At 47.9% G+C, this 11,635-nt stretch overlaps 1 protein-coding gene and 1 long non-coding RNA gene across 4 annotated transcripts in view; one reads left to right on the top strand and one right to left on the bottom strand.

The window, feature by feature from the left end:
* The first annotated feature begins 423 nt into the window (after positions 1 to 423).
* Positions 424 to 11,635, top strand: part of TSPAN33 (tetraspanin 33) — a 32,651-nt gene continuing 21,439 nt past the window's right edge. The window contains exon 1 of one of the 3 annotated variants that reach the window (XM_081800116.1): positions 424 to 747. In XM_081800116.1, the coding sequence (XP_081656242.1) occupies positions 646 to 747 (102 nt within the window). In that variant the 5' untranslated portion in view covers positions 424 to 645. The remainder of the gene's footprint in view (positions 748 to 11,635) is intronic. The other 2 variants (XM_031023641.2, XM_006729217.3) reach the window with 2 other exon arrangements.
* On the bottom strand, positions 745 to 1,367 carry LOC145716481 (uncharacterized). The gene is made up of 3 exons (XR_014139148.1): positions 1,208 to 1,367; positions 1,006 to 1,102; positions 745 to 914 (listed from the first exon to the last, which is right to left on the bottom strand). It is a non-coding gene; the product is annotated as an uncharacterized LOC145716481 (long non-coding RNA).

Raw genomic sequence — 11,635 nt, 5'->3', positions numbered from 1 at the left:
CTAGTCTCTTGTATTCCCACAGCTTTCGGCGCATTGCTGAACACACGACGTACGTACTTGTTGATTTTAATGTATGTGTGTTTGCGTATGTGTACAGCAACCGGGTAGAGGACACGGGTGTGTGATGCAGTGTGCATTCCATCTCATCCCTTCTTCCTTGAGCAGCTGCTGCCTGGATGCTTCCCTTCTCGGGAGAGGCGGCAGAACCACTGACCCTTTAACAAGTTGTCCCTCACAGAACAGGTGTCTCCCCCGCCTTTCGGAGGAGAGGGATGGCTGGACACTTAGTGACATCAGCGACCGACCAATGAGAAGTCAGGCTTCGGAAGCCGCGCCAATGGGCGGCCAGGGGCGGGCCCGGTTTCCTGGGAGCTGGGAGGGCCAGGCTGGTCCTCCCGCCTCCGGGGACTCTCGGCGGCTCACGCTGCCCGCCGCCGCTCCCGCGACTCCCGGCGGCTCCGGTGGCGGCGCCGTTGCCCTGCCCGCGCTCCTCCCGGACGCACGGCTCGGGCACTTCCCACCGCCGCGCAGCCCCCCCTCCTCCCGGGCTCCCGCGGTGGCGCGGCTCATGCCCCCGGGCGCAGGGCGCGCAGGTGGGCCGGCCGCCGCGGGGAGATAGGCCCCCGGGGGGACGGCGGCGGGACCATGGCCCGGAGACCCGGGGCGCCGGCCGGCTATGGGGAGGAGTTCACCTTCGTCAGCCCGCTGGTGAAATACCTGCTCTTCTTCTTCAACATGCTCTTCTGGGTGAGTCGTGGGGGTCTTGGGGGCACCTGGGCTGCAGGGCACCCCTCGAGGGTGCAGTGGGCTGCCCACGGCTGAGGAGGGGGCGTCCCAGGATGCCAGGTTCAAGGCGAGCGTCGTGAACGGCACTGCTTAGTTTTCTGGGTGATGACACTTTGGGGTAATTTATCCTGGGGAGGGACACCATACTGGCGCCGCGTCCGGAGGGGTTGTTGGGGGAGGAAGGAGGAGGGTAATGCAAGACATTCAGTAAAGACTTACGGGTATCCTCTGGTCATCGGATGAGCATCTGTTACAGGCCAGAAAAATGGGTTTGCGCGGGAGAAGCGGGTTTTCCTCTTGGCCCAAAGCAGATGCACTGGTACATTCATGATTGGGGGACTTTCAGGCCTGGGGGCTGGGATGCCCAACAGAAAAGAAAAAAGAGGAAAGGGGGAAAACCCAGACCTTCCCCTCCCCTTACCTCAGAGAGGATGCGTTAAAGGGCTTCATCTTTTCCTTTTGGAGGCCTCTGGTGCCCCCCTCCTCCCAAAGGCTGAGAAGGGGCAGGAATGGCCTCCACATGTGGATGCCTTTCCCAGCACTGTCCCAAACTTGGCCCCACCTTTCTCAGGACCAGACTCCATGCCCTGGAGCCTGACAGTCTTCAGCTTCTTTAAATTGGACCTTGTGTTGGGCTGAAAGGCCAGCAGTCTTTTCAGAATCTTATGATTAGCGTGGAAAATTGGAAAAAATATTGGACTGGGCCCACCTGGATTCTTGTCTCCAACCTGCAGTTGTTGACTAACCTGTGCAATACGTTCATCTCTGTAGGCCCTAGTTCTCTCCTCCATAAAATGGAACCCAGTATGATCAGGGATGGCAGAAACACTCTGCTGGAGCTGGGAATCCACCTGGACCAGATCATGAAATGCTAGCTCAATTCTGTTTCACTTCTATAGAGTCCCTGAGCTCCTCTGGGTTTGAGAACACAGAGAGGTCCTTCTCCCATCCCCCATTCTCTTCCAGCTCCAGCCACACTCAGAGCAGCTGCTGTAGGTGCCCATTATCCCTGCCCATTTCAGCCTGAGACCTAAAGTTCAGACTTGCAGGAGAGAGAAAGCTTGAGTCTAAAATGTGTTTCCTAGGAGAGGGAGCAGACCAGGCATCTAAGCCAGTTGCTGGAAAGGTTTACAGGGGCCATGGTTTGAAGAACAGACACAAAGTGCGTAAGTGCTAGCCTGCTGGGACAAACGAGAGAAATCCCAGAAGGTGGTGATAAGAGCTCAGCCACTGTACTGGGAAAAATGAAGTTTGAGTTCCTAACAAATTCTCAGTTTTAGACCTGGAAAAAAAAAAAATCTAGAAGACATTCTGTCCAGCACCCACATTTTATATATGAGAAAACTAAAGCACAGAGATGTTAATTGTTTTATCCAAGGTCTAACAGCTAGTTAGTAAGTTTGATCTAGTGGTTTTCTGTTGAACTACAGTGCTTCTAGGGGAAGTCCGTGGCCCAGATGACTGCTACTGTAGCTGTGGAGTTAGTATTACTAGGTGACTCAACTTCCCATGGTCTAGGGTCGGCCTCAGCTGGAGGTTAGGAAAGAACAGAAGAAAAACTCCCCACCACTCTGCCGGGGCTAGGGGATGGTCTAAGGGAAACTCCCTGCCTAAGGGCAAGTCCCAGTGAACCCTCCTACATGCTCCCTGAATGTGCCAGGCCAGTAACATGCCATCCTGGGGGATGACATACCATCTTCAGAGCCAGCATTAGCATCCCAGGGACCTCAGATCCTCATTCTGAGTTCCTCTATCAGCCAAGACTCTGCTTCTTCTTTGGAGCCTTTGGAAGTTCACCCTTATCTGTGTTCCCCAGCGGCAACAGCTGGGTGCATCTGTTACATTTGCGTTCATGGTCATTTTCTTGGACGTCCCCCACCCTGTTCCATCCCCCCCTTTTAGCAGACAAATGACTTTGGGAGGTTGCAGCCAGGGAGGGAGTTTGGCTTCATAGGCCCATTTGCCTTGGTAAAAATGATTCATTCAGGGTCAGAGGACCTGGCTAACCAAGCTGGCACCACCCCAAATTAGAGAAGAGCCCCTTCTTGGCCCTACTTTAGACTCATAAAAAGTCAGAGGCTCTAGAAATAGCACAATGAAGGACAAGAGGCCCAGTTCCTTTCTGGCATCAATTTACTGTGTGACCCTAAGCCAATATATCTGTCTCTCTGTCCTTAATCTTTCTCCTCTAAAGGAGAAAAATTTTCGGCCTCTGTGAACTATTTAAAGATGAATGCATCACTTTGGGGACTGTTTTCTTTCTTCAGGACCTGGGGCTGGATCTAAGGATGCATCTCTCTGTGTCCTGGTGTCCCTGGGACATTGACCTTCCCAGAGGCCAGTACCTTTTGGGTGTTACTGAGTGTCATATCTCCCCCAGGCCCAGAGTCGTAGAGCTACATTCCACACAAAAGCAGTTGGAGATGAAGGGCTGCTTCCCCAGTTCAGGGGTCCTCTTTCTTCCTACCACCCTTCAGGGACTGGTTCCTACGCTTTCTTTTTTGTAGTCTCTCACCATCCTAATCAAACTCCCCTGTTCTGCCCAGGAGGCATCCATGTTGGCCGTGTTTGTGCTGGGACACACTGGGAAGGTAGCTAGTATTGCCTGGGGTCACACTCAGTGGTAGCACTGGCTCATCCCTGCTGCTACTTGGGTCATTTAGTCTGACTCAGAAGGCTGCTGGCCTCTTTGGGAGCAGGACCCGTTCCTCCTGTTCACGTTTCAAATCTCACTTCTCCTTTTGCCTAGGAGTTCTGGTTTTCTCCCCAGAATCATGCTGCTGGATCCCTGATTGTTGGGATCCCATGACCCAGAGGAGTTGCTCCAAGATCCCAAAAGTTGTATTACAATTTTTCAGTTAAGAAGTAGCTGACTTTCCTCCCCTCCCTGTGTCGGACAGCTCTGTGCAGAGGGAAGACCAATGTCATGGTACATTTCTTTATCAGCGTCGGGCATACACTGGCAGGAACATTATCAGTGCTGCCCATAGCGGTCATCTTCCTTGCTGGTCCTTTTTCCACCCAGGGCAGCAGTTGGGGTGGTTTTGAGTCAGGCTGAACTCAGACCTCCAGTCCCTGTGACTCAGCTCAGGCTTTCTTGGTGGCCATGCCTCAGGGATCCCATGACACCTTATATATACCTTGATTGTCACATCCCTTACCTCTGCTGCAATTATGTGTTTATTTATGTCTCCTCTTCTAGACTTCAGGCCCCCGTGGGTACACTGCCTTATTCACTTCTTGCTTCTCAGTGCCCAGCTGAGTTTGGCAGGTTGGGTACTTATTGAATGCTTATTGAATGGCAAATGATGGAGCAGCCCCTACCAGGTGAAGGCATGATGCCCCTCCTCCCTCTCTTATGGACACTAGTCTGTCAAGATGCAGCACAACCAGAAGTCCTTGAGCATTCTTGGTGGGGGAGAGGGATCCAACTGTGTTCTCTTCTGCACTGGGTCCTGTGGCCTAGCACCGCCCCCACCCCAAGCCGGATCAGCCATCCCCTCCAACATCTCCTTCAGGGCCATGCATAATTACTACCTACAGCACCCAGATTTTTTCATTTCCACTGCAGTACATGTGGACCCCCATCCGGGTCTTTCCTAGACTGATCCAGGCCTCTAGTGAGGTATCTTCTTTAAGAAATTCACTCTTCCCTCCAGGACCACTGTATTGCAGTCCCCAGGGCAGTGAGAATGCCCCATACCACCTGCAGCACCATCTGTTGTAACCTGGCTCAGAAGCTATGAGGAAACGACCAGGCATTAAGCCTGGCAAAAACCTCTCCTGAGTGGCAGGGGCCCTTTCCACCACCTAACACAACCCCCAGTGCATGCACACGCACACGCTCACACCTAAGTACATTAGGAGGCAGAGCCCATCCTCCCGCCCCCACCCCCAGCTCTCCTCCTTTCCCTGTAGACTAGGCAGGCTATAATAAGTGACGTAGTCACATTCTTTTAGTTAAAAGAAAAAAATGAAGACAAGAAACATATCCTATGCTGTCAAGTCACTCACGTGCTTTCTTATCTCAACAGCTCTGTTTGCCTTGAACCCCTTAGAAAATCATAAACTTGAAGAAACCTTTAAAAGAATAAAAGAAAGAAAGAAAGAAAGAAAAAATAAATAAAAGAATAAAAGAAAACATGTAACACCTCTCGGGTCTTGATAGCAGACTCTGTGTCAGGCTGGGAACTCCAGGGCCATAGTTTGAGTGTTTATACTACTGTGAGCCCTTGTGGACTTCCATCCCTCATGTATAACCTTGGGAAACCAAGACCAGCCATGGCCTAAAGAGAAGCTAAATGGTTGGCTCCAGACATTGGAAAGGAAAGAGTTCTGTGGATTCCCCCACTCCAGCAGGACAATTCCATCCAATCCAGAGAGAGAAAGCCAAGAGCCAGTTTGACATAGATAGTTGTCACCTCAGAAACTCAGGAACCATGGTGCTGGGATGGCCACATGAGGACCAGGGCATGCAGAGCCTGGGCAGTGAGAGAAGGGGCTCTGCTTTAGGTTGAGCAGGCTTATCCAGAAATAAGCATAGAGAGGACTGAGAAACCAGAGGTACAGACCCCTTCCTCCCCACGTCCCTCTGGGTAGGGGCAAGGTCTTGACTCTCACACAGGGAATGACTCTATTCGCAGCTGTCTGTCCCCCACCACCATCTTCAAAAGAAGAGGGGAAGAGATTCCAAAGAAGAGGAGAGGACTTTGAGATAGATGCACCCACTTCGTGTAGACTGGACTTTAGAATGTGGAGACAGACGAGGCCAGGGCTTTCTCTCAGGGGCTTGTGGGCCCTGCATCATGATGCCATGTCTTCCCCTTTTAGGGTGCTGTTCCAGGGGCTTCCCTCTGGGCCCTGCTGGCACCGTCAGGTCCTTGAGCTCTCCTATCCCCCGCCCCACCTTAGCCCCACCCAGTTTGGAGATTATCAGCTACTCCCCCAAGAGGACTGCAGGCAGCTTCTTCCCACCTCACGTGATATCCCAGGTGAAAGCATGGGCCAGGTCACAAGGCTCCAGAGACATAAAGACTTAGGTTCCTCTGTCCCATTTAGCTGCTCACTCTCTGAGGGAGCTGGGGAAAGTTACTTGAATTCTCCCAACATCAGTTCTGTAAAATGGAGATACTAACACTCTGTTGGGACTGTGGTCAGAATTCAATGAAAGAATAGGTATAAGGAGTCTAGCCCAGTGCCTGACCCTTAGCACTCAACAAAGGGTAGCTATTACTATTGCTAGAAAGAGCTCCTAGAGGTCACCTGTTAGGGATGGGCTTGGAGAGCTAGGATGAGTGCTCCTTCTGACAAGTGGCAAGTAGCTGAGGATTGAGTCTAGGTGAGGGCTAGCTAACCTTGAGTCTGACTTCCTTCAGCTTCAAACCCCCTTTGCTCATATTTCTACTGTTAGCCAGAGAGAGGTGATATTTAATGATGTCTTTATAGATTTTATAGTTCACAGAGACATTTTGTATCTATCATGGGAACAGAGACCCCACTGTTGTCTCCGAGAGCCTTCCCTGGGTCCACTTCTCAGGGCTTGTCACACCACCTTGGTCTTAAGGCACAATCCAAGTGGACTCCAAGAGCCAATTTGCCTGTAATTATTGGCTTTGGGGCACTAGAGCCAGGAGAACTTTTGTTCAGAGTTTCATCTTGGGCCCTATAACCTTTCCTCCCTTAGTGCATTATAATGACCCCGAAGCCGTGAGTGTTCCAGGGGCTAGAATAGGGTTTTTCTCATAACACCAAATCATGGCTGTCTTTCTGCAATTTGCAAGACAAGAAGTCAAATAATGGAGAGAATTTTCTCCATTTTCTATTTTCTCCCATGAACATTAGTATCTGTGGCTGCTTATCTGCCAGCAAGTGCTAGCAGAAGGCAAAGGGAAGAGGACAAGGAGCAACCAAATATTATGGAAAACTAGGAAACTATTTAGAGTAGTGCCTGTATTATTGTTTTATGAGATGTAGAGACATATGCTTAACAACCTTGTAATTGCTTAGTAAATTGTTCCTTACTTCCACGATAGAGATTAATATGTTGTGCTTCCTCACATGACACATTGAGAAGGACACAACATTATCTGTGTAATATTTCTGTCAAAAATGTGTCACCTGAATCTAATTGTCAGGAAACAATCAGATAAATTCAAACTGATGGATATTCTGCAAAGCAACTGGCCTGGACTTATAAAAAATGAGTGTTGGGGCGCCTGGCTGGCTCAGTTGGTAGAGCATGCAACTCTTGATCTTGGGGTCATGAGCTACAGCCCTACATTGGACATAGAGCTTACTAAAAAAAGGGGTGGTGCCTGGGTGGCTCAGTTGTTAAGCGTCTGCCTTCGGCTCAGGTCATGATCCCAGGGTCCTGAGATCGAGCCCCGCATCAGGCTTCCTGCTTAGCGGGGAGCCTGCTTCTCCCGTTCCCCCTGCTTGTGTTCCCTCTCTCACTGTCTCCCTCTCTCTCTGTCAAATAAATAAGTAAAATCTTTAAAAATAAATAAATAAAAATGTCAGTGTCAAAAAAATGTCAGAACAAGTATTGACAAGGTTGTGGAGAAACTGGAACCCTGGTACATTGCTGGTGGGAATGGAAAATGGTGCAGCCGCTATGGAAAAAGAGTCCAGTAACTCCTCAAAAAATTAAACATAGAATTACCATATGACCTGGCATTTCCACTCCTGGGTATATACCCAAGAGAACTGAAAATAGGTATTAAAAAAAAAAACTTGTACACCAGCATTCACAGCAGCACTATTTACAGTAGCCAAAACGTGAGAACAATTCAAATGTTCATCCGTGGGTGAATGACTAAACAAATTGTGTTATATCCATACAACAGAATATTATTAGGCCATAAAAAGTAATGAAGTACTGATACACACCACAGCATGGATGAACCTTGAAAACATTATGCTCAGTGAAAGAAACCAGACCTAAAGAGCCGTATTTATAGGCAATGTGCAGAATAGGCAAAGCCATAGAGATAGAAAGCCGACCTGTGGTTGCCAGGGTTTGGAGGTGTGGAGGGAATGAGGGGGAGTGACTGCTTAATGGGTTAAAGATTTCTATTTGGGGTGATGAAGAAACCCTGGAACATGATAGCAGTGATGCCTGCACAGCAATGTGAATGTACTTAAGGCTGCTGACCTGTAAAATGGTTACTTTTTTGATATATGTATTTTACCACAATTTTTTATTTATTTTTATTTTTAAAAAGATTTTATTTATTTATTTATTTGACAGAGAGGGAAAGAGGGAGATAGCGAGAAAGAGAACACAAGCAGGGGGAGCGGCAGGCAGAGGGAGAGGGAGAAGCAGGCTCCCCGCGGAGCAGGGAGCCCAATGCGGGACTCCATCCCAGGACCCTGGGATCACGACCTGAGCCAAAGGCAGATGCTCAACTGACTGAGCCACCCAGGCACCCCTTACCACAGTTTTTTAAAAGTCAGTGTCTTGAAAGACCAAAACCAAAGAAAAGAAAAAAGCTGCAAAACTCTTCCAGGCCAAAGGAGACTTGATCACTAAAGATCACTAAATGCATGATCCTTGATGGGATCCTGGATCAGAAAAAAAGAAAAATAAAACAAAAACCGGTTATAGGGATGCCTGGGTGGCTCAGCAGGGAGCCTGCTTATCCCTCTGCCTGTGGCAACCCCTGCCTGGGCTCTCTCCCTCTCTCGATCCCCCCCTCTGATAAATAAATAAATTTTTAAAAAAATCTTAAGGGGCGCCTGGTGGCTCAGTCGTTAAGCGTCTGCCTTCGGCTCAGGTCATGATCCCAGGGTCCTGGGATCGAGCCCCGCCTCTGGCTCCGTGCTCAGCAGGAAGCCTGCTTCTCCCTCTCCTGCTTCTCCCTCTCCCACTCCCCCTGCTTGTGTTCCCTCTCTCGCTCTCTCTGTCAAATAAATAAATAAAATCTTTTAAAAAAAATCTTTAAAAAACAGTTATAAAAGACATTCTTGGGAGAATTGGGGAAAAGTAAATATGGACTGTAAATTAGATAGCAGTGATAGCATATTAAAGTTTAAGAAAAGAATTTAGTATGTCAAAACTGTATAGGTTATACTAACAGAGCATTGTAGCTTTGTGGTGCTCTTGACACCTGAACTGTTTTAAGATCCATTGCCCCAGGGATGCCTGGGTGGCTCAGTCGGTTAAGCGGCTGCCTTCGGCCCGGGTCATGATCCCAGGGTCCTGGGATCGAGTCCCACATCAGACTCCTTGCTCGGCAGGGAGCCTGCTTCTCCCTCTCTCTCCTTCTGCCTGTGCTCTCTCTGTCAAATAAAATCTTAAAAAAAAAAAAAGATCCATTGCCCCATACTTTGGTGTAAGGACAACCCTCTCGCCCCCCCCCCCCCGATTAAAGTTTGTGAAATTGCATGCAAGTGAATCCCCAGTTTAGGAAAATCTGATATTAAAAACTGTGGATTTACTAACCAACTAACACCTAACAAATTGGGAATGGCTGTTTTTAAATAGATTTCATTTTTTAGAACAGTTTTAGTTTTACAGAAAGATTGAGAAGATAGTACAGAGAATCCCCATATACCCCACATCCAGTTTCTCTCAACATCTGACATGAGTATGATACATTCGTGACCTGAGTATACATTCGTGACAATTAATGTTATTATCATTATCACTGAGGTCCGTACTTTATTCAGATCTCCTCAGTTTTCATGTAACACCCTTTTTGTGTTCCAGGATGACATCCAGGATACCAAATCTCATTTAGTTGTCCTGTCTCCTTAGGTTTTTGTTGGCTGTGACAGAATTAGAATTTCCTCGATTTGGGGGGCATCTGAGTGGTTCAGTAGGTTAAGCGTCCGACTCTTGATTTGGGAGATTTGTCTTTTCTCCCTCGTTTATTTATTTAAGTCCTCTTTAAAAAAAATTTAAGTCCTTTTTATCCGTATGGACTCATGGATATTTATTTTATGTTTGGGGTGATAATTTCTTACTTCCTTATTTTGATGTCACTTTAGCATACCCACAGCAGTGGGGGGGGGTGTTTGTTTTTGAGCATTTCCTTACTTTCTGGCACCACGAGATACCCCAGGTTTATCTTGTATATCTCCTGCTCCAGTCGTAGATTGAACCATTTTCCCAAGGAGCCCAGGGGATGGCTATTTTCATTATAAGGTGATTACTCACCTTCTATGAGGATAAAGGTATTGGTGCGTGCAAGTTATTTTATATAATTTGACAACTCTTCAGGAACATGCCTTTTGCTAGACTCAGCTATTTTAAAAACTGTGTCTAGCTTTTAAAAATTTCCAGTGAGGCTTCATTCTCGCCAGAATATGAAAAGCCATTCTAAGAAGTGTCTATCTCCATCCTCATCACAAAAGGAGGTCATTGGTGATATTGCGGGGTGTTATAAGGATTTTGTGGCAAAGCCTGATATGGTGGAAAGAGTTCCAGACTGAGACTGGAAACTGGGTTTAGTCCAGATGTTTCCTCTGTACCCATGTGCACTTGGTCAAGTATTGCTGTGCTCTCTGGGCCTCATCTATAAAAAGAGGTGAGTGGCTGAGCTCATTTCGAAGGTTCTATTCAGCTCTAAAACGCTGTGCTATTAACGGCATTAACCTTGGGACGACAGTAGCTTTGAAGAATTCAGGGTGGGAGATGTGGGCAGGAATAGGGGTGTGAAAGGGCAAGCTGTGACTCCAGGATAAAGAGGCAGATCAGTGATAGAAATGTCGAATTTTAGAGTTAGCTAGTGAGCTCCAGGTAAGCAGTGTCATTAGTGATCGTATTAAATGTTAACGATAATATTAAGGTCTTCATCTCAATTTTAATGGAACCTGCACCTGCTGCTCTAGATCCCTGGCTGAACGTGCTTTAGGCTTGTGGTTCTCAAAATTGGAATCACCTGGAACGCATTCAGAAGTATTGTTGCCTGGGTTCCAGTGTCAGAGATTCTGAAATACGTGGTGTGGGGTGCAGCCAAGACAGCAACAGTTTTAAGTTCTTCTCTCCCTGCCCTCCCGCCCATCCTAATGACACCAAGTTTGGAAAGGATAGGCTCTGGTTTTTCTTGTCCCTCTCCCATAAAACATACAGGTCTCCTTAAGGGCAGGGACCATATCTCACTCATCTCTGCGGTCCTCAGAGTACCTTGTGCATTGCAGCTGATGAACGGAATTTGGACAGCGTGTTAGTTTCCTACTGTGGCTTTAACAGCTTACCACAAACTTCGTAGCTTACTACAACACAAATTAATTTTCTTATGTTCTGGGGGTCAGAATTCCAAAATGGGTCTCACTGGGTAAGATCAAGGTATCGGCAGGGATGGTCCCTTCTGGAGGCTCCAGAGGAGAATCTATTTCCTGCCTTTCTCAGCTTTTAGAGGCTGCCCATCTTCCTTGGCTGCTGGCACCACACCTCTCCAACCTGTTCCTCCACTGTCATACTGATCTCCTTCTCTGACTCGGACCTTCTGGCCTCCTGTTTCTAAGGCCCACCGGGATAATCTCCCCATCTCAAGATCCGTAATCACATTTGCAAAACCCCTGTGGCCACGGAAGGTGACATATTCACAGGTTCCAGGAGTTAGGACGGGACATCTTTGGGGGACACTATTCTACCTACCGCAAATAAAGACAGAGCAACTGTTGTAATTACAGGTCCACACGTGGAATTAAGTTACCGCGAGACGTGGCACCTCTTTACTTTCTCTTTCTTGTTTTAGCTGTGTTAGGATTTAATCAGAGACCATCTCTGTGGAAAGTTATACATCCTAGTGAAAATTTAACATGTTGCAAAACAGTGAGGAGCCTGGGAACAACAGAAATAAAGAGCAGATGCCTACCCTTCAGTGATTCAGTAAAAGGATAT

This window comes from Leptonychotes weddellii, chromosome 12 (genome assembly GCF_054177405.1).
Source record: "Leptonychotes weddellii isolate Sample4059 chromosome 12, ASM5417740v2, whole genome shotgun sequence".
NCBI classification, from domain to species: domain Eukaryota; kingdom Metazoa; phylum Chordata; class Mammalia; order Carnivora; family Phocidae; genus Leptonychotes; species Leptonychotes weddellii.
The sequence above is the reverse complement of the archived record's forward strand: the minus strand, read 5'-3'. Positions and strand labels throughout refer to the sequence as shown.